The 27,806-nt window shown below is 40.2% G+C and overlaps 5 protein-coding genes and 1 long non-coding RNA gene across 13 annotated transcripts in view; 4 read left to right on the top strand and 2 right to left on the bottom strand.

Moving 5' to 3' along the window:
• Window positions 1-383: 383 nt before the first annotated feature.
• Window positions 384-4,095, bottom strand: LOC131104722 (eukaryotic translation initiation factor 4E type 3-like). Its single transcript, XM_058052215.2, has 7 exons — window positions 3,541-4,095; window positions 2,840-2,912; window positions 2,472-2,566; window positions 2,332-2,392; window positions 1,775-1,841; window positions 1,515-1,670; window positions 384-1,428 (listed from the first exon to the last, which is right to left on the bottom strand). Exons 1-7 carry the CDS (start codon window positions 3,699-3,701, stop codon window positions 1,382-1,384), a joined length of 660 nt encoding a protein of 219 aa, XP_057908198.2. The 5' UTR covers window positions 3,702-4,095; the 3' UTR covers window positions 384-1,381.
• Window positions 4,058-9,041, top strand: LOC131104720 (serine/threonine-protein phosphatase 4 regulatory subunit 2-like). Of its 4 annotated transcripts, none has more exons than XM_058052212.2 (9): window positions 4,058-4,207; window positions 4,715-4,796; window positions 4,915-5,085; window positions 5,548-5,641; window positions 5,750-5,787; window positions 5,881-5,955; window positions 6,098-6,241; window positions 6,572-6,846; window positions 8,147-9,041. In XM_058052212.2, the coding sequence occupies exons 1-9, from the start codon at window positions 4,174-4,176 to the stop codon at window positions 8,431-8,433; spliced, it is 1,200 nt and encodes a 399-aa protein (XP_057908195.2). In that variant the 5' UTR covers window positions 4,058-4,173; the 3' UTR covers window positions 8,434-9,041. The 4 variants fall into 4 exon arrangements, with proteins under 4 accessions (XP_057908195.2, XP_057908196.2, XP_057908194.2 ...); XM_058052211.2 differs by having other exon boundaries at window positions 4,059-4,207; window positions 6,569-6,846; XM_058052214.2 differs by lacking the exon at window positions 4,058-4,207 and adding an exon at window positions 4,221-4,594 and having other exon boundaries at window positions 6,569-6,846.
• The window catches only part of LOC131104949 (uncharacterized), a 65,666-nt gene continuing 42,612 nt past the window's right edge, over window positions 4,753-27,806 (bottom strand). Inside the window, exons 3-5 of one of the 3 annotated variants that reach the window (XR_013629858.1) lie at window positions 16,148-16,260; window positions 6,059-6,252; window positions 4,753-5,034 (exon numbers count right to left, since the gene is read on the bottom strand). This is a non-coding gene — a long non-coding RNA (uncharacterized LOC131104949). Of the gene's footprint in view, window positions 5,035-6,058; window positions 6,253-13,500; window positions 14,499-14,930; window positions 15,244-16,147; window positions 16,261-27,806 lie in introns of those variants that run through there. The other 2 variants (XR_009119854.2, XR_009119855.2) reach the window with 2 other exon arrangements.
• On the top strand, window positions 10,329-11,564 carry guca1b (guanylate cyclase activator 1B). Its single transcript, XM_058052666.2, has 4 exons — window positions 10,329-10,713; window positions 10,790-10,939; window positions 11,028-11,142; window positions 11,268-11,564. The coding sequence occupies exons 1-4, from the start codon at window positions 10,510-10,512 to the stop codon at window positions 11,390-11,392; spliced, it is 594 nt and encodes a 197-aa protein (XP_057908649.1). The 5' UTR covers window positions 10,329-10,509; the 3' UTR covers window positions 11,393-11,564.
• Window positions 11,688-14,142, top strand: oard1 (O-acyl-ADP-ribose deacylase 1). The gene is made up of 5 exons (XM_058052669.2): window positions 11,688-12,353; window positions 12,484-12,649; window positions 12,765-12,823; window positions 13,587-13,699; window positions 13,840-14,142. Exons 1-5 carry the CDS (start codon window positions 12,318-12,320, stop codon window positions 13,979-13,981), a joined length of 516 nt encoding a protein of 171 aa, XP_057908652.2. The 5' UTR covers window positions 11,688-12,317; the 3' UTR covers window positions 13,982-14,142.
• Window positions 15,087-27,806, top strand: part of LOC131104945 (synaptotagmin-2-like) — a 57,858-nt gene continuing 45,138 nt past the window's right edge. For 2 of the 3 annotated variants that reach the window (XM_058052656.2, XM_058052660.2), the window contains exons 1-2: window positions 15,088-15,524; window positions 15,622-15,680. The gene's annotated coding sequence lies outside the window, so the exon portion shown is untranslated. Of the gene's footprint in view, window positions 15,525-15,621; window positions 15,681-27,806 lie in introns of all 3 variants that reach the window. The other variant, XM_058052657.2, reaches the window with a different exon arrangement.

Below are 27,806 nucleotides of genomic sequence, written 5' to 3' on the forward strand. Positions count from 1 at the left end.
AAAACACTGCGTCTTGGGCTATTTACATTATAATCAATAACTTTGTATTAATCTTGTGTAATTGTAGATTTAGTATACATCACTTATAACCTTGCAGATATGTATATACAGTATGTATATATTTGCAAATGTAATGCTACACTGTAAATGTGCCTTTTATGCAATCTAACATATAATAAATTGCCATCCTCCAACAATAATCCCCCGATTGTATTCTATGAAAATGTTTTTGAATTAACAGCTCCAGCCACAAGATGGTGACATTTCCCTTCCACATTTGTCTAGTGGCAGGTGACAAACCATCAGAAAAGGAAATTGAATTGCTGCTGTGGCCAACTGACTGAATGACAAATTAATCTATAAAACATGACAACCCAAGTGCATTTGGGAAGGTTTTCACATGCTTTATTTTTCAAACAAAACTAAAACAAACAGACATGCAAGAACGTATGACTACTAACATTCTTGTTTGCTGGTAAACACAAGGCACCATCCAAGATCAACAGTTACAAAGGTCTGAGATCGCAAGAGTGAAAGGCCATCTGTATATGTGCGAGCATAGATGTAAGCCTTGCGGATGTGACTATATTCTAGTCGCTATTCATTTCAAAACAGTATGATGGCCGTTGATTCAGAAATTAACCAAATTCTAAAGTTTTTCAGTCATAAAAAGTCACAAAATTTCTGATTAGAAGCACTCATGCTACATTTCAGGTTGTACTGTTTCTCATTTGCTTGAAACAACCTTGAAAACAATACATTGATTCAGCTACTATCAAAAGTTGTAAAGAAAAAAAAATTAAACAGTGTGTTTTAGTTTTCCCTTCTATCAGTTTTACCTCAAAGGGTCGGCTAATAACAACAACAACAACAACAACAACAGTGCTTGTTTAGGGCAGAGACAAAAACAACATACTAGAACTGATTGCACAATCATATTCCTCAGGAACTACTTTAGTGTTATTTACTGGGGTCACTGTAATAAGAACAAACACATTTCTCAATACACATTTAACCAGAAGTCGATAGAAACAAAAGTGCAATGATCTGATAAATGACCAGACTGCATTCAGTATCAGGAACTTTACTTTGGCATTAACATAAAAAAAGTGGTAAGAAATGTGAGATTTTTAAAAAGGTATATTTTGTGAGCTTTACTGTAAAATATTTAGGTTGTTTTTGCACAAGTTTGCAGTATAAAAACAAATTAGTAATGCATTATGTCATTTTTAAAAATGCAAAATAATTTCAGATATCATGAGGAATAACAAGTTGGACGAGGAATCCACATTGACATTAAGACGACATGAGAATCAGCTCAACTGCTTCAAAATGTGCCCGACTACTATAGTCCATGATGTGCTTTAAAGTGCAAAATGTGCTAATGTCGTGATCGACCTCCTTCAAAAGCATGATGCTCCTTATGAGCTGCAATGAACATAAACACGTCAGCATTATTTACATTTCTAAGTTTGAAATCATTGCAAAAACACACTATGTGAGGAAATACTCACGTTTGTAAAACACTGCTTTAAACTGCGTCTGTGGAAGGAGCTTGTGGATCCTTCCTAAAATGTTGGACTCATCAGCACGCAAAGCGTTTCCATTCCAGACCTGAACGACATCTTCTCTGTCTCTTACACTGACGCTGACTCCGATCACTTCATCGTCTGTGAGTTACAGGATAGTCAATCAATTCAATATTGACTATAGATAATTGTTTGCCTTGCGGCACAGTTACTGAAGCAAAACATTCCCGAATAAAGATGTTTACCTGCAGCACAATAATCACTGAACTGTTCCCCAATGGTGGCTAGCAGCAATTCCTTCCACACAGCAGACTGTAAACATAAAGTTGATGCTATTACAGTGGAACCTCGGTTTTTGTCATTAATCCGCTCCAAAAGGTCAGACAAAAAATGAAAACCAAATCAAATCTTCCAATAAAAAATAATGTTAATTCAATGAATCAATTAAGTCATTTACACAAAACATGTACAAAAATTATACTTTTACATGAAGAAAATAAATGAAAATTAATCTAAATGGTGAATTAAATGGATTAATGGGCATTTATCATCTCTTTTACCTTTTAAGCTGCTCACTTTAACTTTAATGTAAAATTTACACACACACACACGTGCCAGGTTACTACCCGTTTTCCGTTTCCCTTAAACCATTCCATCTTGAAACTATGTTCACTAAGGCACATATTGTAGCAATAATTTTCACCCAAAACCGAATCTTACTAAAACAGGGGTGTACAAAAATCAAGGTTCCACTGTACACATGGAAAATAAAAGTTATTTCATCCTTTCATGAATTACTCACAGTGCACTCTTTTGGTACTTTCAACCTCCAAACGCCACCTTTAGCATTGCTTTCTTCTTCCCTGTATGGCAATCATCAGACGACATTGTAAATTAGTATAAAAGTATCTACTCCATATGCATATACTTCATTTTACCCACCAGAGAGGTTTTCTTTCACCTCTCATAAGATGATAGCTGCTCCTCAGTGGCAAGATAGCAACACTGGGTATGTTGTTGTAAACTCTCCAAAAGTTCTAGAGGAAATATATTTTATTTGGCATGTTTATTTGTCAAGGAAGTAAAAAAAACATATCAGCTTCATTAATAGTTAATACTTTACTATGTGTTTATTGTGCTTTATCTTAACAGGAAGTTGATATTGACATCATTCTACTATAATAGCTGTAATGAATATAATTAGTCCTCCAGATGGGAATCAGAGCCTTACATATAAATGATGTGGTGTAATAAATATAAACAGTGCACATGATTGAGCCTGTTTGCTGCCTATGAAATATAAATCTTACCTGGACGGTCTCCACTGTGTAGATTTTCTTCAGGTTAGACTCGCATTCAGCTGCTGTAGTTCCTGGTAGAGATCTGAGAAAGGAGATATTTTATTAAATCTCAAAAATCGCCTGTCTGACATGTTCTGAATTGGTTTTTTTTCCCCCCTCTTCGGGGTGTGTGGCACATTCTGGTGAACTGGTGATCAAAGAGACAACATTGAGGTGGGAATCAGGTGACAAAACAGCAAGTAAACAACACTGACCTCATTAGAACTCAGCACCCTCTAACATGTACATGAAGTGGCTTGTGTAACACTTGCTGTTTTTCAATATGAAATTCACAGTGAAATAGCAAGTGGAGTAAGGCCTAGTGGGTTTTGTGTTATAAAACCACGGAGCAGGGTATGGGGGTCAACAAGTTTGCAACAATAAAACCTGATCCAAAACTAACATGTGAAGAGATAAGAGAACTTGACCTAGCCTGAAATCAGGTCTCGAATGTGTGAGCATTTTATTTATTTTAGAAGTCTAACAAGCAGGTGACTTGTAAATGTAGGTCAAAGAGAAAAACAGGTGGCAAGGGCCACAGTAAAGTCATTTTAATTTCAGTGTAATTTGTTTATAATCAATTCAAAAACTGGTATTATTAAGTTATAGTGTATCTGCCACCACTTTTTTTCTACCTCAGGTGAATGAATAATAACTTTAGTGGAACTTACCTGTCAAGCCAGAAGGTCCAGGCAGAATGTAATGGCAGAGTGTCATCCTCTTTATTGTTGGAGCTCTTTATTGTTCCTCCGATGTCAATGTTGGGCTCCAGGAGACCAACTGGGCTTGATGGAGAAATCAAATGTAACGTGGCAGCTACCGGGACTGCCATTGTTGCGTCCTCTGAGAACTCGAAAGGGCTTTATATAAATAAATAATTGGAAAAAAAACAGGCAGTCGTCATGTGACGTTGTTTCCCCCCTCAGCTCGCGTGTTACATGTCCACGTTGATAGGTTCAAGTAAATCTGTTGATCAGCTGCTGACTCATTTGCCGCCTCGCCGGTTGGTGCCCCTCACAACAGCAAAAAAAAACGATGACGCCCGACGTATGAATATTTCAAACTCGAAGTTTGACTTCTGACGTCCACAGAAAAACATACGCTGTGTCCACTGTCGAAGGAGTGGTATTGTAGTTAAGCATCCGTTCCACACAAAAGGCTATTTTTGACGCAGAAATACAAACTTCCGTAAATGTATGACGTCACCACTGACATGCGCAGTCTTCACCCGGACCAGCTTTGTTGTGTTGCTACCTGCTATTGCTAACTAGCAAGTATTTCCTTCCTGTGGCCTGGAGACAGCGATGGACACCGAGGCGTTATTGGAAGCGTTTCAAGGCAAACTTGCCAGTTACTACAAATAAGTGCTGTCGCATTCATGAGAGTTTTTTTTTTAGGATATTTATTTTTCTACACTCGGCTGACTCGCTAATGGTTGCTAACTACGTGACCGCAACTTAGCTTACAAACAAGAGGCAGCCAGCACACTGTGGTGTCTGCTGGACTTACAAGTTGATTCACATTATTATTTTACTTAAAACGTCTGTCCTTATTATTGGTGATTTGGTAGCAAGTGATTGTGCAAATTATTATAAACATGCACGCTACCATACGCCAACTTTCAATTGAACCGCTGTTTTTTGTAATTGGTGTGTGACGATTTAATGGCGTGACGTTTACTTGTTTTTAACCCTGCCAGTCGACTCGTCTTGACCGAATCACAGTGTAAGAACATTCAAGTGCCAATTTCCATGCTGAATCGCTCGCTTCTTGTCTCCGTCTAGTAAGCGTATTGTGTGCTTTCCTTTTGCCACAATCTCAAAACATTAATGTCGTCATTTGCAGCTTTTGAGAAGAAAGTGAAACGGGACACAAATCCAGCCTTGGAGCAATTCCTGTGTCATGTTGCCAAGACGGGGGAATCACTGTGAGTTTACTACGTGTGAACAAATGTTGACACATTTTCATTCAGTTACATCAGCAAATGGTTGCTATTGTTCTTTTGCATTCTTGATGTGAGCAAATCTTTTCTGATCTCCCATTAGGATCCCATGGCCACAATTCAAGTCGTACTTCATGTTCAAATTGGAGAAGGTTATTGATGATTTCCGTGCATCTACACCAGAGCAGAGAGGTCCTCACAATCCCAATGTTGAACACGTTCCCTTTGAGGAGATGAAGAACAGGATTTTAAAAATAGTCGACAGCTTCAATGGGTGAGTGAAGATGCCAGAAGAAATGCAGTTACACTCAAATATGTGAAGCAGCACAGTTTTCTGACAATGCACATCATCTTTGAAGTAAACATTTTCACACCACTGTAGGTTGACGTTCTCCTAACAAATTAAATGATATATATATTTTTGTAGTTATGGATGTTAGCATGATCGCTCCCACATTCCAAAAACATGCATGCTAGTTTAATTGCTGACTCCAAATTGTCCATAGGTATGAATGTAAGTGTGAATGACTGTCTCTCACCCAGCTGGGATAGGCTCCAGCATACCCCCGTGACCCTACTGAGCATAAGCGGCATAGAAAATGGATGGATATTGTTATGGCATGATACCTAAATGAAGAATGACTTGAAGCAACTAAACACACAAGAAAATATGATATTTCAAATTCTATTTTGATGCTGGAGGTTTTCTAAACATATCTCTTGGTAACTTTCCCAGAATCCCATTCACCATTCAGCGTCTGTGTGAACTGCTCACCGACCCCAAGAGAAACTATTCCGGAACAGACAAGTTTCTCAGGGGTATAGAAAAGGTGTGTACATACATTACATATATTGAGTGCATGTATCATTCATAAGTGATGTTAGATATGTTATTATTACCATTACTATAAGGTTACTATTTTTCCTATGACTTACAGAATGTAATGGTCGTAAGCTGTGTGTACTCGACATCAGAGTAAGTACATTTACTGTTGTGTTTTGTATTTGTGTTTGTGCATTTGCTGATAAACTGATATTTGTTTTGTTACTTTGATTTTTTTTTTTATAGGAAAAACAGGGCACCCGGTTCGAACAGAATGAATGGAGTAATGTTTCCTGGTAACTCTTCTCTATGCTCAGACAGGTGGGGGCCATTCCTAGAAGTTCCGCAGCTCCAAAACATCCTCATACAGTTTTCTGAGGAACTGTTTGGTTACTTTAGTGTGCAATCATTTGGTGCTTCTTACTTTTTCATGAACGTACAATGAATGGACTTTCTTTTCCAGTCGAAATGTAAACGGACCAGGCATGCCGAAACTGCTGAACAGGCCAAAGCTTTCATTGTCGACGTCGCTTTCCACCAATGGCCTACCTGAGTGCGAAGTCAGCAAGGAGCCCGTCACAGAGGAGGAGGCGGAGCACCACATCAGGTAGGATGTACCTGTATAGGGTTGATATATAGACAAGGCGTAGTTATCACTGAATAATATATTTCCTGTGAAACAAATAGCGTTGTGATATAGGCATAACAATGTCATAACAGAGATTCACATCATATTAAAAAGTCCAGATTGTGTGAAAAAGTGTGACGTCAGTTTGTTCCAATTGTATGAATACTGTACCATGAGAGATGCATCATGATATTGATATTTCATCCCACTCCTCGTGCAGTTATCATACTGCTTGTTTGAACTAGTTGTATATACTTGTATGCTTAAAAAAAGTGTTATAAAGATCTCACATATCTATTTTTACAGCAGTGGTGTTTCACTCCTTGAAGGTGAAATAACATCACGCAGCAGGACAAAGAATAAACGCCCCGAGGAGGAAAATGAAGACTCCAATTCAGGGAAGCACAACAGCAAGAGGCTAAAGGGTGACAAAAAGCAGGAGGAGGGTGACACAAAATGTGAAAACAAGGAATGCTCTCATAAAGGCACGGATAACTCCTCGCCGATGCCAGAATCTTCAGAAGACTCTTGCGGTCAAGCGTACAAGAGTGAAGCATCTTCAGAGTCTATCTTAGACGATCCAGGTGAGTTCTGAATACTCTGATTTACCTTGTTTACTGCACACGACACATTTGAAGTAACATTTTAACATAACGAGATAATGCGCATGAATTGTGAAAAGCTGAAGCGCAACTGAAATGCATTGAAAAGGCGCAAAATTGAAATTTTCTTTTCCTCCTTTCATTTAAGATGGATTTAGACTTATTTCACGGCCTGTCAACTAGAGTCAGGATACACATTCATCAAGTTACAATAGTACAATGTTTTTCCATCAGCAAGGCCGTTGCACAGGAGGTTCAGAAAGTGGAAGGTTGGAAGTTCAAACCCTGCTCTCCCCGCCTTGTCACTGTGTGTTTCAGTTTTTATTGGTTGCATTTTATTCTTAAAATGTGTATTTCCAGCTTCGTCTTGCTTATTTTTAGGTGTTAAAGTCTTAAATCTAGGATTTCAGTCCTGCTTATTTCTCAATATAAAAATCTTAATTGCTACTATCTTAAAAGCTACTTGAAAAGAATGCTAACTAACGTAGGCACTGCTGTTGTAGTCTCGCCATCAAAGTTCATTGTGTGAATGCTTTCAGCAATGTCGGCCATTTTCATCTATCTATTCCTCATTTATCAGTCGCTAACTACTCCTACATTTTTTTTTTAACCAATTCAATTCCAATCCCATGTTTAGTTAAATTTTATATTTTCTGTAATCATTTTCAGATTAGAAATTAATGGCCAATTTAAAAGGGCGCCCTCTGCTGGTGAAAAGTCACTTCAACGTTTTTATTACTGAATCACTTTGTGGCTTGGTTGATAAACTACGTGCTTCCCAACCCAAAAGTACCAGGTTAAATTCCCGCTTATGCATTCATCTTTTTGTAGACTGCAAAAAATGTCTGTTTACATTTCAATATAACTTTGCATTCAGATTTGGCTTTGACTTGTGTTTATGGAAAAAATATTGGGATGTATATTGATATTTGGTATGTGAGTTTTGTCACCCAGCCTTCATACCAATAAAAAGTGTAATATGATTAAAATAAATGAATTACATAAAATGAATATGCAGAATTCTGAAACTCACTGATCTTGATCCCAAAGGCATTTTCCAAGTGAGCCAAAAGTTTTTAGACAAAAAAAGTCTACTGGTTCCAGGAATAATCCCTCATTCTAAAATTAAATCACTACGAAGTCAATAAGTTAAAAACAAGCAAATTATCAAACATGTCCAGAAATGTGCTTTTAAATCTTAGCAAGTAGTAAATAATTTGTCACTCAACTAGCAGCCAAAGCTACACCACAATTCCCTCTTGTTCCCCCTCCTCTTCCTCAGGGCCCAGTACCTCACAGACGGGATCACCCGAAAATGAGGCAGCTGCAAGGGAGGAGGCCTGCCCTCCTAACCGTGACATCACCGTAGACCAACCTGAGCAACCACTTCCGGAGAAGACGCATCCTGTGCAAGCCACTGAGGACAGCAGCAGCAATGTTGGAGACAGCCTGGCCAGCATCAAGCCGGGCCTCTCCTCTTCTGATATTCCACCAAACTTGTCAACAGGGGGCAATGCAGACAATTCAAATTGCACAAAGGCCGACACAGAGTCAGGGCAAAATGACTAAAACAAGCCAGACAACACAACTGACTCTTGACACTGTATAATACCACACCGAGGAACACTGTAGCACTGTGGAACTCTAGACTCCAGCAGAAGGTCCGACCGACGGCGACCTGGAGCTTCCTCACAAGATGGACCTTCTGTCCTGGTAATGATAATGGACACATTTCACCTGGACTTATTAGCATTGGGTGTCAGGAAGGAGATTATGAAGACGGCGTTTTCAAAGTTGACTGCTTTCTAAACCAGACCTTAATGATTTAGCACTTACACGAGCTGTGTTTTAATAACATCATCGGCATGTATTTCTAAACTTGAAAAATTGATAGCTTGAGTTGTTTTTAACCTAACCCTAGTTGACAGGAAGAATATTGAGAATACAGCTCCCCTTCAATTGTTTTTTTTTTTCTATGACAAACATAACATCAAAGTAAATCTCTCTTAATATTGCACTAATTCCTTAAATATAGTTGACATAAAACAACATTTAAGTGACTAAACTTCCTGTTGTAAACCCGGTAGTTCTTTTTAGAGGACACAAAGTACCTCTACATAGGTGTACCCATGACTTTTTTTTTTTTTTTTTTTGAGAGAGAGCTCCGATTTTTACAATACATGCCTGTGAATCCATTTTTGTAGACTTGTAATACACATTCACTTGAGAAAGTAAAAAAAAAAATGTTGGAAAATGAATGCTTCTTTCATTGTATTCACGGAAAGCAATAAAGCTTAAAAAAACAGTCAAGTTATTGTTGTTATTACAACATACATGCAGCATAAATAGGTTTCATTATGGAATTCAACACTGCATGCAACGCCATGTTACTGAGAACCAGTCCTAAGACTGCACAACAAATGCAGTTATCTAAACAAATACACAACAGTTGCAGGAAGACCTTTGTGCAATGGAATAATAGCACTGCTAATGCTGTTATTCCCATTGTTTAATTTACAATGTGGCAGCTGCGGCAAATGTCATTCCAAGGACTTTCGACTAAGTGGGGTCTTCAGACATTTGCACGGTACAATATAGTAAATCAATACTGGCATTTCTTCTTTATTTGTTAAATACATATAAATATATATATCACTACCATGTACAGTGTATGGTGTAAAATCCACAATGGCCTTGACATTTCTCAACTAAGATTAACACAATCCCTTTTGTCAGCAGGTATAGGCGGACAAGTAGGCATGCTTTCCCCCCGTAAACAATGACTGGTACATACTGCATTTGTTATTCCAGCCATTTAAGATCTAAGTTTCTTCATAATAATTTTCTCACTCTATACAAAGCAAATTAAGGTTGTTTATTTCTAGTTAAAATGATCAAAATGTTCATGAAGTGTGTGTATGATTTTGAGAACATGACCTCTGTAGATAGCGTTAAATAGACATCTGCATACGTCGAAACTGTAACCGAGCTCCAATTAAACAACCTGCCGCACGAAGGTCACGGCTAATGGGGATAACAGACGGGAACCTGGATGAGTCATCAGACTCATTAGGAACCTTCAGTCTTCTGGTAAGATTACTGAAAGAAGATTTTCTCATTCCTGTCCATATTTTATTAAAGACTTATAAGACAGCTTGATAAAATAAAGTCACAGCGTCTCAAGACCTGAGTTTCTGATTCCATGGATTATGTTTCTCGTTATAGTCTCAAAGTCTCAGCACTGACACTTATCACAGATGAAAGGAGAGGTCTTTGTCATTAAAAAAAAAAACTCAAGTCTGCAGTAAAGCTAATGACAAGACAGCAATGAGCTAGTATATACTTGCAATAATGTGTGCTGTGGTTAGGAAGCAGCAATCCCTTCATGATGTGTTTGCGGACTAATTGATTTTGACAAGTGGACATTTCTAATCCCCCCCTACCCCCCATGTGAGCCATAACAACCTCTGTCTCATCTTCACACTCAGTCAGGATTCTACCACAATAACAATGCAGCTGAAAATGGACATCCATGCAATTTAAACAGGCTAGGTTACATGCAATTTTATATTAAAAGTCAAGTCAAATTAATTGATGTGATGTAATTACTGCAGTTTTCGAGGTGCTGCGATAAATCTTTCCACAATGGGTCAGCGTCTGAGCGAGGATAGTGACCCAGACAAAGAAATCGATGTGGCAGAGCTGCAGGAATGGTACAAAAAATTTGTTGTGGAATGTCCAAGTGGAACTCTGTTCATGCACGAGTTCAAGAGTTTCTTTGGCGTCGCCGACAACAAGGAGGCTTCAGATTACATTGAAAATATGTTCAGAGCCTTTGACAAGAACGGAGTAAGTAATGACTCCTTTTGCATGTCGAATCTCTTAGTTATGTACTTTTAACATGTTATGCTTTTGACATATGCAGGACAACACCATTGATTTTCTCGAGTACGTTGCAGCCTTGAACCTGGTCCTGAGGGGTAAATTGGAACACAAGCTTAAATGGACATTCAAAATGTATGATAAAGATGGAAGCGGGTGCATTGATAAAACTGAGCTTCTGGAGATTGTGGAGGTAAGGTTATGGATCATTATATATTTTCATAATACACCAAGACACATTTATTAATGTATATATGAATGTATTCCACTGTCACCCCAAGTCTATTTATCGACTCAAGAAGGCCTGTCATGGAGAACTGGATGAAGAATGTAATCTGCTGACCCCAGACCAAGTAGTGGACCGGATATTTGAGCTGGTTGATGAAAATGGAGACGGTGAGTGTAACGGTTTTCTGACATCTGATGATTTCGGAGCTCTGTGTGAGGCCACTTCAATGGCTGTGGTGTATATATGTATATAGTATATAAAAAAAATAACCAGCCTCCCGTTCTCTACTCAGGCGAACTCTCCCTGGATGAGTTTATTGATGGAGCACGGAGAGACAAGTGGGTGATGAAGATGCTGCAGATGGATGTCAACCCCGGGGACTGGATCAATGACCGAAGACGCAGTGCGAACTTCTAAGGCTGCAGCACGGACTGTCAGTTTGTCATCCTTTTGTTTGTCTTACTTAGCCTGCATGTATATAAATATAGTTTTTTTATTTAACACAATGTAGCATCTGTAATGTATTATGAAACATTTCCATCTATTAATTTGTTTGTTTTGATTGCTTGCTTGTTCTTTTGCTGCAGGCTTCACAGTTTTTCTTCAGTTTGTGTTATACCACATATATATATATATATATATATATATATATATATATATATATATATATATATATATATATATATATATATATATATATATATACATATATATATATATATAACATGTTTTACTTGTGCTTACGTAAAATTACGTCATAAGAATGGCTATTTATACACTGTAGTATAATATTGTAACGACTGTTATGTTTGCGCATGTGTCGCCATGGGGAGATATGTTCCGGGGTTGGGAAGGAAAAAGAGTGACGGACAGGAAGTGACAGAGAAAACCGAATGTTGGAGTTAGTTGTGGCGCGAGTTACGGCCGCGACAACATCCCTTGTAGGAATTGTTGCTTTTTGGACCTTTATAAAAAAAAACATCTGCTGTTCCACCTATCTGGTGTGGTGTTTGGTTGAGCGTAGAGTGTTACAATATCCTACAAACCGTAAGATTAGAAAAAATAAGGTTAAATTTTGCCATTCTCGCGATAACATAGAACGAGAACAAAATAGAGTGAAGCCCGCCATCAAAGTATCCTGACAATGCCCGATTGTAGCGTTTAAACGGACAACCACGACAAGCTTCATGTTGTAGTAAAGCGCCACTACTTAAGGACGACATAAAATTTGATATTTTGCTTTGTGAATTGACATAAAATCGAGGAATATCCGCGCTGCTTCCATTTGTGCTGTCAAGTCTCGAAGCGGTTCTCAGTACTACAGCTCATCTCATTGTCGCCGATGTCCTCTGAAGCAGACATTACGGAGACAACAATGGTAAATATATAAATGTCATTTTAAACGTCACGACTTAAACCGTGTTATACCCCGCTACATGTTAAAGCAAGTTTCTACTCTTCACCTACTTTCCTCGTCAAAATGTGCTGTGACACCCCCTGCCGGTTAGACGGCAAATGACAGATGGAGGCTGAATCACGTCAACGGGGATCTGTTCTCGTGTCCTAAGGACGAGGCTCTGGCCCACTGCATCAGCGAGGACTGCCGCATGGGGGCAGGCATTGCAGTGCTATTCAAGAATAAGTTTAGGGGACTCGAAGAGCTAAAGGGACAGAGTGAGTCAGCCGTCTTTTTAGAAAAAAAAAGTTACTCTGGGGGTTGATGACAATGTTTTTTTTTTTTCAAGCCTTTGACTCATGGATGCTGCCTTCTGTGTTCTTATCCAACTAGAAAAGCAGGTGGGACAGTGTGCAGTACTGAAAAGAGCTGAACGTTTTGTGTATTACCTGGTAAGCACGCACACTGAATCCTTAATGGGTAGGATTGAATAAGCTTTGCTTCGTCCTACTCCTCTTTCTTTGGACATGCAGAATTGTGTTGTGTGATGTTAACTCTGACATGTTCAAGATGAATTAAACTATTAAAGGGGACCTATTATGCAAATTTTTGTATTGAGTCGACTACTGTAGAGCAGCTACAAACAATAACTCACCTAAAGCTTTCTAGATCTTCCAGAATCTACATTCCTTGGACAGTCAGCTTTAATTTATTCCACCCATGGCCCGCCTACAGGCACACCCACTCCGCTGTCATTTGGTAACACTCTCAAGCACTTGTGAGGAGTTCCGGACTACTGCATTTTCTAATTTTGTTGGTATAGGAGTTGATAATAAATGAATAAACCCTTTGGAGAGCTACTTGAAATGTGGTTAGGAGCTACTAGTAGCTAATGAGCTACTGGTTGGAGACCCCTGACAAAGTAGGTCAAGATACTAATAACTATTACATGTCATTATCAGTGTGATCACAGCATGTATATCAAATGATATATGATTTTTTTTAGAGAGCTTCTTAGTCAAAATATGTGTATCCCAAATGACAGTATTGTAAGCTAGCACATATTCACTCATTTTTTCATGTTATAATGCACCGAAAAGGAAAAGAAATATGTGTTCATGATGGGCAAAATTCCAGAAAAAGTGCAGTTTCCCCTTTTTGGAGTACTATGACACAGTGTCAATGTGTTAATGTTTATTTATCATCAACTTCTAGATCACAAAGAAGAAGGCGAGCCACAAGCCAACCTATGACAGCCTGAAACAGAGCTTGGAGGACATGAAAGTACACTGTATTGAAAATGGAGTCACACGGATTTCGATGCCACGGTTTGTATGCTTTCCGAATCTAAGTTCAAGTACTTTTCCCTTCAAATATATTTACATTTGGTATCATAAGTGAAGGTACATCTAAAGAATATTAAAATTTTTTTTTACATATACCTGTATGTTTGTTTCTGCCTTGGCAGTATCGGCTGTGGCCTGGATCGATTGAAGTGGGAAAGAGTTTCAGAGATGTTAGAAGAGATCTTTGAATCTACGGACATCTCCATCACTGTCTACAGCCTTCCCGTGAAAGATGAAACCATGGTGGTGAAGGAACACAAATGAACACAAATGAACACAAATGCACAAATGGTTATTGGAAATGTGGATTAGTTGCCTTAGTTGGTTTGTCCACAACTGTTTGAGTTAATCCAGTATCTGGCTTTGACACTTATATGTTTTTGTTGAATAAAATATAATAAACTCAAACTATTTTTTTTGCATAATCAGACCTAATGAGATCTTTTGGGGTGGTATCAAAAATCAATTGCATTATCAACATTGGTGGATGTTGATAAATAGTGCACGTCTGCTGGTAAGATATACTTATTTGACTACCTTCTGCTTTAGCCTGATATTGTTTTTTTTTTTTTTTTTTACAACCTCACACTGAGCCTGAAATACCAGGTTTCTCTTTATTTGTCTATTGATTGACCAGACCGTCCCTCCTTTGTTCATTGAACAAACATTGGCTTTGCATCACTGTGGGGGCATCATATAACATCTAATGTGATCATTGTAGCTACCGCAGATGGCTGAAGTATGATCCCTTATTGATCTCCTTGGGTATTGTCCTTTAACGCTGGTGGGACACAAAAGAGGAACCAGATGTGATTCAAAAGAAAAAAAAAAAGGATGGAGAGCAAAGGCCCTAAACATCTCCTTTATCTTAATTGTGCAAACTGCATTTACTGTCTATACTATTTGGTTCCCAAGATCATGTCAGCGTAGTCAAAGGGGTCCAATTAGCTAATATGGCACTTCTGTGCATCTTTCATGGTTATTATAGAACCGCAGAGAGACTGAACAATCTGGGTATAGTTAGCTGGCTGTGAGAGACGCCCACTCTGCTCTGGGGCATCTTCAATAATTCACTAGGAAAAAAAAAGGCATTAACTGCTGCATACGCTGCAGATGCCTGCAGATCCTTCAGCGCCCATAACTGTATAGCCGAGCTGGCTAGATGACTATTTCGGCATTACTGCAACCAACCACCCTCTCCTCTCCTTTCCTTTTTTCCCATCCCCCTTCCTTGCCTGGCAATTAGGCTGCACACTGCAGCAGAGCGTGCGCTGGGAAATCTCCCTCTACATGCTGCGGCTGGTGATGCTCGACGCCTAATTCTGCCCCCTCTTTTGTCCCTCCACGTTGCCTCGGCTTGTCCGGTTGCAGCACATTGATTCAGCCTCCATCCGTCCACCCTACCCCTTCTGAAAGTCCCACTTCTTTTTCTGTCCCGTCCACCCCCCACTACACTGTCCTCCATTCTCCTTTTCTTTTCTCTATGCGCATAAAATTGCAGAGCTCAGCATTCTTCTCCACAGGCTCTTGGGGGGGGGGGAAAGGAGAGATGAGCTGGGCGGGAGGTGCCCCCTTTCCAACTAATGAACAGAGCTTATGTTATTGAAGAGCAGCTTGGCCAATCAGCAGGCAGCACAGGCAAAGACAGCAGGAAAAAAAAAAAAAGCAGCAGAGCGAGTGGGCAAGAGGAAGAAAAAAAAAAAACTGCAGTGTGTGTAGTTTGCATCCCTCCCCTGAGCAGATCTTTATCAGTTTGACTTGATAGGTGTCCGTCTATGTGTGGAGATTACAGCAGGGCTGAGCAAAGGTGTGTCCACAAGGCTGTGTTATGACTTAATCCTGACTCAAAGTGGAAATAAGACAAAGTAAGCGGACATTGATTTGTTTTTCTTTCTATCTCAAAGTGTCTTGGTCCCAGTGGAGAAGAGCTCAGTGTCCCGTGGAGAGCAAACCACACAAAAAGGTAAGCAGCTGTTTTCCATTTTATAGCATGTTGGCTTCTTATACTCCTTGTAAAACTTTACAGTTTTATTCTTTTTGTTGTATGTGAAATGTTTTTTTAAAAAAAAACACAAACATCGACATTTGGAGATATGAATCCATTTTTAGAAAAAAAAGACTTTGCAGAAAAGCAAAGGGAGAGGCAGAGTGAGAAGGGAGGGGAGGAAGGTTAGAGCGGGACTCCCTGATGCTTCTAGGCAAGTTTGTGTGCACACGGTTCTCTAGTGCTGCAGTATCCCATTACATCCTTGAGCAGAGCTACCTCAGCATCATTGCCAGCGTGAGGCATAAAAAAAAACATAGTTTTCATACCCGTGCTTGGACTGAGAATAAAGTTTATAGTGTCTCAGTGGAGACGGGACAGGTTGCTGCAGCCTTGCCTTGTGTATTTATGTGGCAATGTTGAGTGGGCTCGCTTAGATAACTTACATAATTCTTGTTCTTTGCTTGTTCTTTTTCTTTGGTAGATCTGACCTTCAAGGGTTGTCAGGAACATTTAGTCAGATCTGACAATGTCCAGCAGTGGGCACTGTGTGGTTTCTCTGAAAAGATTTGCAAGAGAAATAGTAGATGAATGCTTTGTATTTTTGACAGGTTAAAGAGTACAGGGTGTACTGTTGTTAATATTTATAATAATAATAATAATAATAATATTATTATGATTATGTAATGGTCGAGCATGGACAAGCGTTTTAGATTTTGGAACTGCTTTAATTGTTTCATAATTGGTTATCTACAGGGATAAGAAGCATGAGCTTGGGAGATAAGAGTGTACCCGATTTCAGCACCATGGACAGAGTGCACAGCCACTAGTGCTTAAATGTTCTTAACCATTCGAATAGAATCAAGTTACAGTAGTTACCTCATACATTGCAGTTGCTTTTTACCTTCATCTGAAACTGCAGTAGGTTTTGCACATCCATCTTCCTCATGGACAAAACATTTAATTATTCATGCACCTACCTCTTTCCTTTTCTGGAACACACAACATGCACTATCATAGTTGTGATTTACATCGGTGCAGCAGTGTTACAGATGTTAATCTTTTTTTTGCAGTTACACAGCAACCATCAACAATGTTCTGTGTTCAAGGTTGTTGTCAGCGTAGTGCAGAGAGCAACCTGAAATACTAATATCTTGCAGCTAATTGTGCTTTTGGTGTGGGCCATATAGGGCTAGCAGCTGTGTGGGAACTCTGAGAGAATATGTCAAACACATAAGGGACTGCAGCTTTCACCGATTTGACATCTGCAGAGACATAAATCTTTATTTCATGCCGTGGTTTGAGAGGAAGCAGAGACATGTCTCTGCAGGATGCAGCTAGCACACATCGCAATGATCATAAACCTCAGCACAGTAATGGAAAACGGAAATGATACCCCACACTGATCCCAGGAATTAGCCTGTATCCTTTGTAAAGATGGTATCTCCCGGTGCCTCTGATGAGTTGGTTTAAACACAAGTATCTCATAGTAAGTACTTCCAAAATATTACTGAGTTGTACAGTCTATTTCAGGCAAAGGTTATTATATATATGCTAAAATAATTTGAGCGTCTGTTTGGGACATTTTGTCCCTCCGACTGTGCAACGTGGCTGTGGAAAATTGATGGCGAGGTCAAGGTGGAGTCAATGTGACGTAGTACCGTTGGAAGCGTTGCCAAAACTTTTTATGCCAGGGCAAAAGAGCAAAGCAATCGGAGTACTGCATCTGAACGGCTGTGAACATAAATGGCTTATTTTAGGCTGTCCACAAGGAAAAGACACACTTTGGCATACGAGACCTTAAAGTGTGGTAAAGAGCACATGGAGGGCTTAGAGGGAATATTAAAATCCAGTAAGTACAGATGAGATAATCGTCAGAGATGCTTACATAAAACGGTAAAAGCAATAATAGAGGTTAAAGGACAAAGGCGAGATAAGAAAAAAGTGACTTGCATGCCAGAGGTATAACGGGAGAACATGGAGACTTGTTCAAAAGCGGAGCAAGATTGGAAGAGAGTGGGTGTGCATAGCGGAGCTCCGAGCACTGCAGTACATTGCAGTGCCCAGCCCCCGCTGCGTTCTCTGCTCGCCATCCGGTTCCATGCACTGAAGAGACCCCTGCAGCAGCAGAGCAGCACAGCATAGCGGGCTTCCCGCAGAACAGCTTTTAACCCAACATTGTGCATTGTGGACCTCTTGTTGGATATTTTTTTTTAAAGAAGGAAACGAAAAAAGGAAGAAAATGCAGCTAGTGCATTGCCAATGCAGTAAAAGGGAATAGCGCATGCTTGCCAAGGATTATGTAAACGTGTAACACTTTAACCCAATACCAGCTGAATGATCCCATTAGCAACATCTGTACCAGTGGTAACATCTTTGCAAAGATGGCCAATTCATTGAACTGGCTTTGCTAGTCGTGTAAGCAACATGGTGATTCCCTGTGTAGCAAATTAGAAATAATGATCCACTGCAACCCTCATTTCATTTGAGCTCACAAAAAAAAAACAAAAACTCATGCCTGCCTCACACAGGCAAGCCACACACTTAAGTTCAGTAGGATTAATTATCCGGCTTTTGGCAGCACAAACAAAACAATACTCTCTCCCCAATACATACCAGTACGCATACATGCAAGCACAAACACATGCATGCTGATGTGAAATGAATCGTAATCATGTCAAAGCTCTAGGAAACGACAGAAAAGCTTGTTTCTGCTCCCATAATCAGCTGCCACGTTTGCGTCCTACTGCCTGCCTTGGGGGCGGGATGGTCGCTTGCTGCGTGAGAGAGCTTCCCTCATTATAGCTCCTCTCTGGTTTTCCTTTCTATTTGCTGATGTGGCTGGATCACACACTGCGTAGTGTGGACTTTCTCTGCTCCCTGTAACAAGGTCCGGTCATGTTTGCTGTGCTCAGAGGTCGGCCAGTCAAATGCTTCACTGGCGGAGAGATGCTGGAAAGAGATATTAAGTACAACGCATTGCACTTTGTTTTTGCTCTGATTGTCACAAACGCAGCAGCAGCAGCAGCTTTGGAGAGTGAAGCGCTATCTATAGGTGCTGATAGTGAGTCACAACATAAGAGCTGCAGGGCGTGAACTATCTAATTGGGACACTTCAAAGAAATATATAAATATGTATTTAAAAAAAAACAGACGTTGACGAGGAACTGTTTGAGGATAGTAGTCTGAGAGAGCTGCAGCAGGGATTCAGAGTGCTGCATTGAGCTGCATAATTAATGTTGAGGGGGCGGAGCTAAAGGTGATGGTGATAAGTTGCCTTGAAGAGGAAGCCTTGTAATACTGTGTCGTGGGGGGGGGGGGGGGGCTGTGTGAGTGCAGACAGTGAAATATTGATGCCACTCGCCACTGTTTTATCTTAGTCTTTGTGCCATCTGCTCTTTCGGCCCCTCAAAGCCAGTCAATCAACAAGACCACTGTTCAATTCAACATCTTCCGGTATGACACATCTGGTGCAACTATCCCAGGTGAGGTGGACCGTGAGCGAGCAGGGGGGGTGTGGCTTTCCTCTGCAGCACAGTGTTATATTTAGTCTTTTTTCTTTACTGAATCTAGGTTGCTGTTTACAAGACTAATGGGTTTTTAGCATGATACACATCTCCTCATGGTGGTATATCTTCAAGCAGTGTGTGCACTCAAGGGGTTGCATTTTCATGCATGTGACAAAGAGGGCCTCAGAGGTCTGTCATTCTGAATATAAATGGACGTGCCGTATCCAATTGTGGCCGTATTCAGTGTTTCTAGGCTTTCATATGTATGAGTCTGTTAGCTGTCAGTGCCGTCACACAGCCCGGGAATGGCTTTCACTCGCCTTTTTCTTGGGTAATGTTGCTGTGCTGGCCACCTTAACAATGCAATGCACACGCTTGCACCTCTGTCACCTAACCTCATCGTCACTGAAGCTCAAGGCTGGACCTCTATTGTGGTGCAACAAGCTCCATCAAGGAAGCCTTGCATGTCTATGAAAGGAAGTGATTGGGATTCAATTTATTTCCATTTTTGTATGTGAAAGCACATTGCAGATTTACTGCTAGTTTCTGGATGGAATCACACATGTGAATTGCAACCTGCTCCGCCTCTAAGCTTGTTTATATTTAATAATGAAGTTGGTAATGTTGTAATATTAGACAATATCAAGTCAATATACTGATTATGGTAATGGTTTTATTTCATTTGAACATGCATCAGATTACAATTGAATGCATCACATAATCAGTTCACAGTTCCACATGTCCAAAAGGAGTAGGAAGAAGCAAAGCTTATTAAATCCTACCCCTCCATCTGGTACTTTTACAATCAGTAACTGTTACATTTGTTCACTTCCTGCTTTCCATAACACAGTTTAGGGTTTTTTTTTGAAGGAGCATTATCAATCATGCATACAGCAGAATTGTTGCCTGTGAAATGATTATATTACTTGCGGCAGGAAACAGATATGATGTCAGCACAGTGAGTGGTTTACTGATGGTGATGTTGTGTGAAGAGTGACCCATGGTAGGGGTGAAGACAGGGGTGAAACTCATAAGCAGTAGGAAATGAACTCATTCATATTACGTTGTGGGTACTTTGAGGTGACGACATTGTTCTTTCTCTTTTGGCTTTTTCCCTTTAGCAAATCAATCTCCTCCATCCAACCCTCTAACAACTACCCTCATGTCCTCCTTCACTACATCCATAAACCTCCTCTTCGAACACAGCATCACACCTTCTACCAATATATTCACTATCTCTCCTCTGGACATGTCTCAGCCATCCCACTCTAGCCTCTCTGACTTTATCTCCAAGGCCTCTAACATGTAATGTCCCTCTGATGTACTTGTTCTTGATCCTATCCATCCTGGTCACTCCCAATCTGAACCTCAGCATCTTCACCTCTGCTACCTCCAGTTCTGCTTCCTGTCTTTTCCTCAGGGGTCGCCACAGCAATTCAATCTCCTCCATCCAACCCTGTCTCTCTCACACCAACTTCCCTCATGTCCTCCTTCACTACATCCATAAACCTCCTCTTTGGTCTTCTTCTACGCCTCCTACCTGGCAGCTCTAAACGCAGCATCCTTCTACCAATATATTCACTATCTCTCCTCTGGACATGTCCAAACCATCTCAGCCTGGCCTCTCTGACTTTATCTCCAAGGCCTCTAACATGTAATCTGCCTCTGATGTACTCGTTCCTGATCCTATCCATCCTGGTCACTTCCAATCTGAACCTCAGCATCTTCATTTCTGCTACCTCCAGCTCTACTTTCTGTGTTTTCCTCAACATTGCTGGTCTCACCACAGTTTTGTATACATTTCTTTCAATTTTAGCTGAAACATTTAGGTGATGACACCTTTATGAATGTATGAAGATACAATTAGTCCTCAGGCATGTTATCCTGTCATAAATCTCCACAAGCTCCACATTGTATGGATTATAAGTACAGAATTCCTGGAAGTTGAAAACATTCCAGTTCACCAGGCAAGACATTTATCAGGCAGGCTGGAATGTTTTTTTTTTTTGGATAATCAAGTAGAACATGTTCCAATTCCACTCGAGTGTCTTGCCATAAGTGAGAGAAGTGGAACAATATTCCACAGGCCACAATCACCGACATTATCAACTCAATTTGAAGAAGATGTGTAGCACGATGGTGAGGATAAAAGGTTGTCAACCACTTCTTGGTGTCCTTAAGTCCAAGGTGAATCATTTGTTCAGAGCCGTACTTCAATTAATGAAAAATGGGAGCAAAACATGTTACATCATGTCTTTTTCATCTTTTATGTTATTTTTGTTTATGAGCGTATCCCAGCCTACTGTCTTTTAAAATTAGTTTAAGATGCTCATGCTCGTATTTGTTCATGTTGTTTGCCGGAAAGCCGCAAGCATCTGTGATCTATGTGGCTTTTATTTGATCTTAAATCAAATGTCTGCAAGGACTAATGTTTTTCATTAGTGGAAGTCTGTGAATGCTGATATCAGCCAGCGAGAGGAGAGAGATGTGCGAGTAGGTGCTTAGCATGAAGGATGCTTCTTTTCCCTTTGAATATTTTGAGGCCAGCGTGCAGGTGAAGGACGCAGCCTATACAAAAGAAAATGCATCAGTGCTTTTACCGTTATGCACTCCATCGCCTTAGCGCTTTGAAAGAAACTGAAGGACAGAAAGTGAAAGACGAGCGCAGTACATCAGGAGTTGATAAAGTGCTGCAATCTTGCACACGTTGAAGTAATTTTTTTGTTATCGCATCGCATTTTGTAGTTCTTTTGTTTGAACTACAGAATGTGATGCATTTGTCATGTTATAATACAATCAAACCTTGGTTTTCAAACACCCCAGTTTGTAGGATTATTATTATTTTACATATATAATATATTACATATATAATTATTGTGTGAAAACAAAAGAAAAATTCTAACTAGGTCCTTTGATCTGTTAATATCCTTATTCTGTCGTATTTTTTTGTCCTTTAATTCCGGTTTCATTTTTCCAGCATAGCATCAGATTTCCTATTGAAAAACATTCCCATTGAAAATGAATGGCACATTTTTCGGACCATTTTCCCCATTCCAAAAATGTAATTGTTTTGCAAAATTCACACTTTTTTGCAACATTATTTTCTATGTTTCTAAGGCTTCTTTCAACAACCAGGTATCTCAAATTATTCATATTTAGGACATTCAGGGGCTGCACGGTGGTCGTGTGGTTAGCGACCTGGGTTCGATTCCCCCCTTGGGCATCTCTGTGTGGAATTTGCATGTTCTCCCCATTCGTGGGGTTTCCTCTCACATTCCAAAAACATGCTAGGTTAATTTGCGACTCACAACTGTCTTCGGGTGAGAGGCGGGGTTCACCCTGGACTGGTCGCCAGCCAATCACAGGGCACATATAGACAAACAACCATTCACACTCACATTCATACCTATGAACAATTTGGAGTCGCTAATTAACCTAGCATGTTTTTGGAATGTGGGCGGAAAACCGCAGTACCCGAAAAAAAAAAAAAAACCCAGAGCGGGGAATCGAACCGAGGTCTCCTAGGTGTGTGGCCTGTGCACTAACCCCACTACATTTATCAATCATGTAAAAAAATCCCCATATTGTCTTCACAGCTGCACAGATTTCAATAACACTTCTAAAATGAGAACGGAGGTATTTATAGGAATTGAGATGGATGCACGGATGAGTGGTTAGCAGGCAGGCCTCACAGCTAGGAGACCAGGGTTCAATTCCACCCTCGGCCATCTCCGTGTCGAGTTTGCATGTTCTTCCTGTGCATGCGTGGGTTTTCTCGGGGTACTCCGGTTTCCTCCCACATTCCAAAAACATGCTAGGTTAATTAGCGACTCCAAATTGTCCATAGGTATGAATGTGAGTGTGAATGGTTGTTTGTCTATATGTGCCCTGTGATTGGCTGGCGACCAGTCCGGGGTGTACACCGCCTCTCGTTTGAAGACAGCTGGGATAGGCTTCAGCACACCTGCGACCCTCGTGAGGATAAGCGATAGAAAATGAAAAATGAAAGGACATTCAGGTTACCTTTTTTTCAGATGACAACATTTTTCATCTTTTTGCTAACACATTTTACAACCCATTCAAGCCACAGTCTTAACAATGGAAGACTATTTCCGAATAAGATTCCCTCAGTGCACATTACCTTATGTATTTAATCACACAAAGTGCTTGGTAGGGTGTTATTCGTCACTAAACATGCCAGCATATTAAGAGATTGCAGTCCAATTCCCTTCCCCACACTTGGCAAAAAAAATAAAAATAAGCGCAGCAAACAATCAGCTTGCCTCTTACGGATGACTGAAGAAGCCGTGATAATATTGTGCTTAGCAAGGAAAATAAACTGACAACTGCTTGTTTTTTTTTTTTGGACATACTAGAAGTCTCACTAGGACGCAACTAGAGAACTCATAATAAGATATTGCATGTATTTATCTACCACTGATTACTCCGTTTTGATTAAATCATTACCATGATGATTTAAACTTTAAACACAAAACAATTTTAGTCAACTGAATCGTTTGCACATATTCCAACCGATGTTCTGTGAAGACTGAATCCATGGCTCTGTCAGCGATTATTCGGATGTCAGCCAACCGGCCTTTAGCCTGAGACTGAAGGTGTTGCATTATTGAAGGCTGAATATGGAACATTTTGTCTCTAGAGGAGGTTAAAACTTGAACATCAGAGAACACAAAGAACCCAAATATGAAAGGGGAAAAAAAAGCATCCTTACATCCCATTATGTAGATTAGGGGTCTCAAACTTGCGGGCCAAATGCGGCCCGCGAGACGCTATAGTTTGAGGCCCCCACCTTGATACCAAAGTTTAATGTTGAAATGACAGCTTAAAGCTGTGTGCACAACGGACACAATTAACATGATTTTGCCCCGCCCATACTGTTACCCTATCCTGTTACCCCGCCTTGTTTTGCTTTGGATTAGCAATGAAGCTAAAGGCTTATGACGCCGGGTACAAATAAATGCAGGAAATGATTTTGGAATAAAACGGAAAATACACGTCAAGATAAAGCATCTCATCAAACATGTTGTTAAAGTTACGACGCTGCTCCCAGATGGAAGTGAGTGCTAACGATGCTAACTTGCTAATTGGGTCAAATTATTAAGTTTCATTAATGTTCATGTTAAAGGTTAAATAACTTAATACTGTACATTTGAATCTGAAAAAAAAATTTCTCTACCAACTGTATGTGGTTTCTTACGTTTTTCTTATTTGAGGTTTTATTATTATTTTACTTATTTATTACTGATTGATTGATTTATTGTCTTTATTCTTAATTTGTTAATTTTTTTTAATCTTATTTTGTGTATAGAAAAATACAAATTAAGATATTTGAGAACAGTGGAATGTTTTATCAGATATTTTGGTGTGGAAAACCGGAACCAAAGTACTGAAAGAGTGTAGGGTATAGCAGAAGCAAAAGCATTTTTTAATAGATTTTTTTCCAGTTTTTATTAAATGCGTTTTTTTTTTGAAAACCTGATGCGGCCCGGCTTCACCCAGAACCTAGCTCCGGTGGCCCCCAGGTAAATTGAGTTTGAGACCCCTGATGTAGATGCTCAATATTTCAATGATTTATGAGTTGTATTTTTTTAACAGTAACATCCGGTAATACTACACTGGGTACTGGGACACTTACTTTTCCAATTATATAAAATTAGGTTGGTCAAATAATTACATTTTTAATCAAATTAATCACGGTTTTCAAATTCAAATCATGATTAATCACCATGTCACAATGTGTCTGAAATATGCCTATTTTTAGTGTTTTGCTGCAGTGGCGGAGCTACGTGGTGGCCAGGGGTGGCCGCGACCACCCCGTTGTTTATTATTAGACCAACCTTGTTTCTTCAATTTGTTGTTCAATGCCTAAAAGCTATGTTTTTTTCAGTACAATGCCATTATTGATTTAAGAACTGATTGATTTAAGGTCTAGCAGTACAGCGAGTATAGTGAGTATATACTGTAGTGAGCTATCCAGTGATGTACTGTTGCGTAGCCAGGGTGGCTTTTCTCCTCTTTAATAACTGAGAATACTTGACTGTAGAAAATGTCACATGATTCATTACTCGGTGAAAGCCCGTTGGAGAATAAGCTTATGGCAGTCAATCAACAATGTATTGTTCGGTGGCGTTCCAAATGATAACAAAAGATAGTGTAACTTGTTTTTTTGGTTTTTCTGCTGACACCAAATGAAATGAGTAAATGTCTGAGTCCGTTAGATGAAGTACACCACTGGGTACTGCAGTTGTTTTTCCTCATAATACTTGCAACGCAGGGTTTTATAAGCGAAGTGTTCCCTCTGTGTACATTTGAGGCAGTTTGGTGGTGTGGAGGTGGATTGTAGCGCCTCCGTAATTTTGTTTACTCCACAAAAAAAAAACAATTCAGTTTGGAAGTTATGGAGACATGATTTTATGACTTTTTTTAGATTCACATATGGTTTGATTGTTTAGTGAGAGGTTTGGATCGATTGTTGTGATATTTGGTCAGGAGTCATTATTGGACAATATCCTTGCTTTGTTGTGTTCTCTTATTACCAGACTTGAGGTTGTGTCCATAGGAAAGATTTAAAGACAAACAGGCGAGGGGAAAAAAAACGGGTTTGTCCAAAACGGTACAAGGTGTAACGTATAAATTAATGTCTCCCAGCTGTGGTCCATCAGCTAAGAGCTAATCAAGCTTCAGGTGCCCCCACATGTCCTGCCTCCAGCAGGTGCGAGGGCTTCTGAAAAAAAAAAAAACAACAAACCACAGGTGGGTAGAAGGCAGAGTCAAACAAAGTGAATAAACAGGAGAAAACAACGTGGGATGAAACAAATGGGCTTGCTTGCATGGATCACTTTCACATTTAAGTAGCTGAAATCTGAGGATATTGACATTTTAAAATTAAAAAATTAATAATTTCTCCCCTGTGCATACGCGGGTTTTCTCCGGGTACTCCGGTTTCCTCCCACATTCCAAAAACATGCTAGGTTAATTAGCGACTCCAAATTGTCCATAGGTATGAATGTGAGTGTGAATGGTTGTTTGTCTATGATTGGCTGGCGACCAGTCCAGGGTGTACCCTGCCTCTCGCCCGAAGACAGCTGGGATAGGCTCCAGCATGCCCGCAACCCTCATGAGGATAAGCGGTAGAAAATGAAAAATGAAAGGACATTCAGGTTACATATTTTTTGGATGACAGCATTTTTTGTCTATATGTGCCCTGTGATTGGCTGGCGACCAGTCCAGGGTGTACATCGCCTCTCACCCGAAAACAGCTGGGATAGGCTCCAGCATGCCCGCAACCCTCATGAGGATAAGCGGTAGAAAATGAAAGGACATTCAGGTTACATATTTTTTGGATGACAACATTTTTTGTCTATATGTGCCTCTCGCCCGAAAACCGCTGGGATAGGCTCCAGCATGCCCGCAACCCTCATGAGGATAAGCGGTAGAAAATGAAAAATGAAAGGACATTCAGGTTACATATTTTTTGGATGACAGCATTTTTTGTCTATATGTGCCCTGTGATTGGCTGGCCACCAGTCCAGGGTGTACCCCGCCTCTCACCCGAAAACAGCTGGGATAGGCTCCAGCATGACTGCAACCCTCGTGAGGATAAGCAGTAGAAAATGGCAGGACATTCAGGTTACATATTTTTCGGATGACAACATTTTTTGTCTATATGTGCCTCTCGCCCGAAAACAGCTGGGATAGGCTCCAGCATGCCCGCAACCCTCGTGAGGATAAGCGGTAGAAAATGAAAAATTAAAAGGACATTCAGGTTACATATTTTTCGGATGATGACAACATTTTTTGTCTATATGTGCTCTGTGATTGGCTGGCGACCAGTCCAGGGTGTACCCCGCCTCTCACCCGAAAACAGCTGGGATAGGCTCCAGCATGACTGCAACCCTCGTGAGGATAAGCGGTAGAAAATGACAGGACATTCAGGTTACATATTTTTCGGATGACAACATTTTTTGTCTATATGTGCCTCTCGCCCGAAAACAGCTGGGATAGGCTCCAGCATGCCCGCAACCCTCGTGAGGATAAGCGGTAGAAAATGAAAAATTAAAAGGACATTCAGGTTACATATTTTTCGGATGACAACATTTTTTGTCTATATGTGCCCTGTGATTGGCTGGCGACCAGTCCAGGGTGTACCCCGCCTCTCGCCCGAAAACAGCTGGGATAGGCTCCAGCATGACCGCAACCCTCGTGGGGATAAGCGGTAGAAAATGAAAGGACATTCAGGTTACATATTTTTCGGATGACAACATTTTTTGTCTATATGTGCCCTGTGATTGGCTGGCGACCAGTCCAGGGTGTACCCCGCCTCTTGCCCGAAAACAGCTGGGATAGGCTCCAGCATGCCCACAACCTTCGTGAGGATAAGCGGTAGAAAATGAAAAATGAAAGGACATTCAGGTTACATATTTTTTGGATGACAACATTTTTTGTCTATATGTGGCCTGTGATTGTACCCCGCCTCTCGCTTGAAAACAGCTGGGATAGGCTCCAGCATGCCCGCAACCCTCGTGAGGATAAGCGGTAGAAAATGAAAAATTAAAAGGACATTCAGGTTACATAT

This window comes from Doryrhamphus excisus, linkage group LG15, assembly GCF_037039965.1.
Source record: "Doryrhamphus excisus strain RoL-2023G ecotype Guam linkage group LG15, RoL_Dexc_Guam_v1.1, whole genome shotgun sequence".
Lineage (NCBI taxonomy): Eukaryota > Metazoa > Chordata > Actinopteri > Syngnathiformes > Syngnathidae > Doryrhamphus > Doryrhamphus excisus.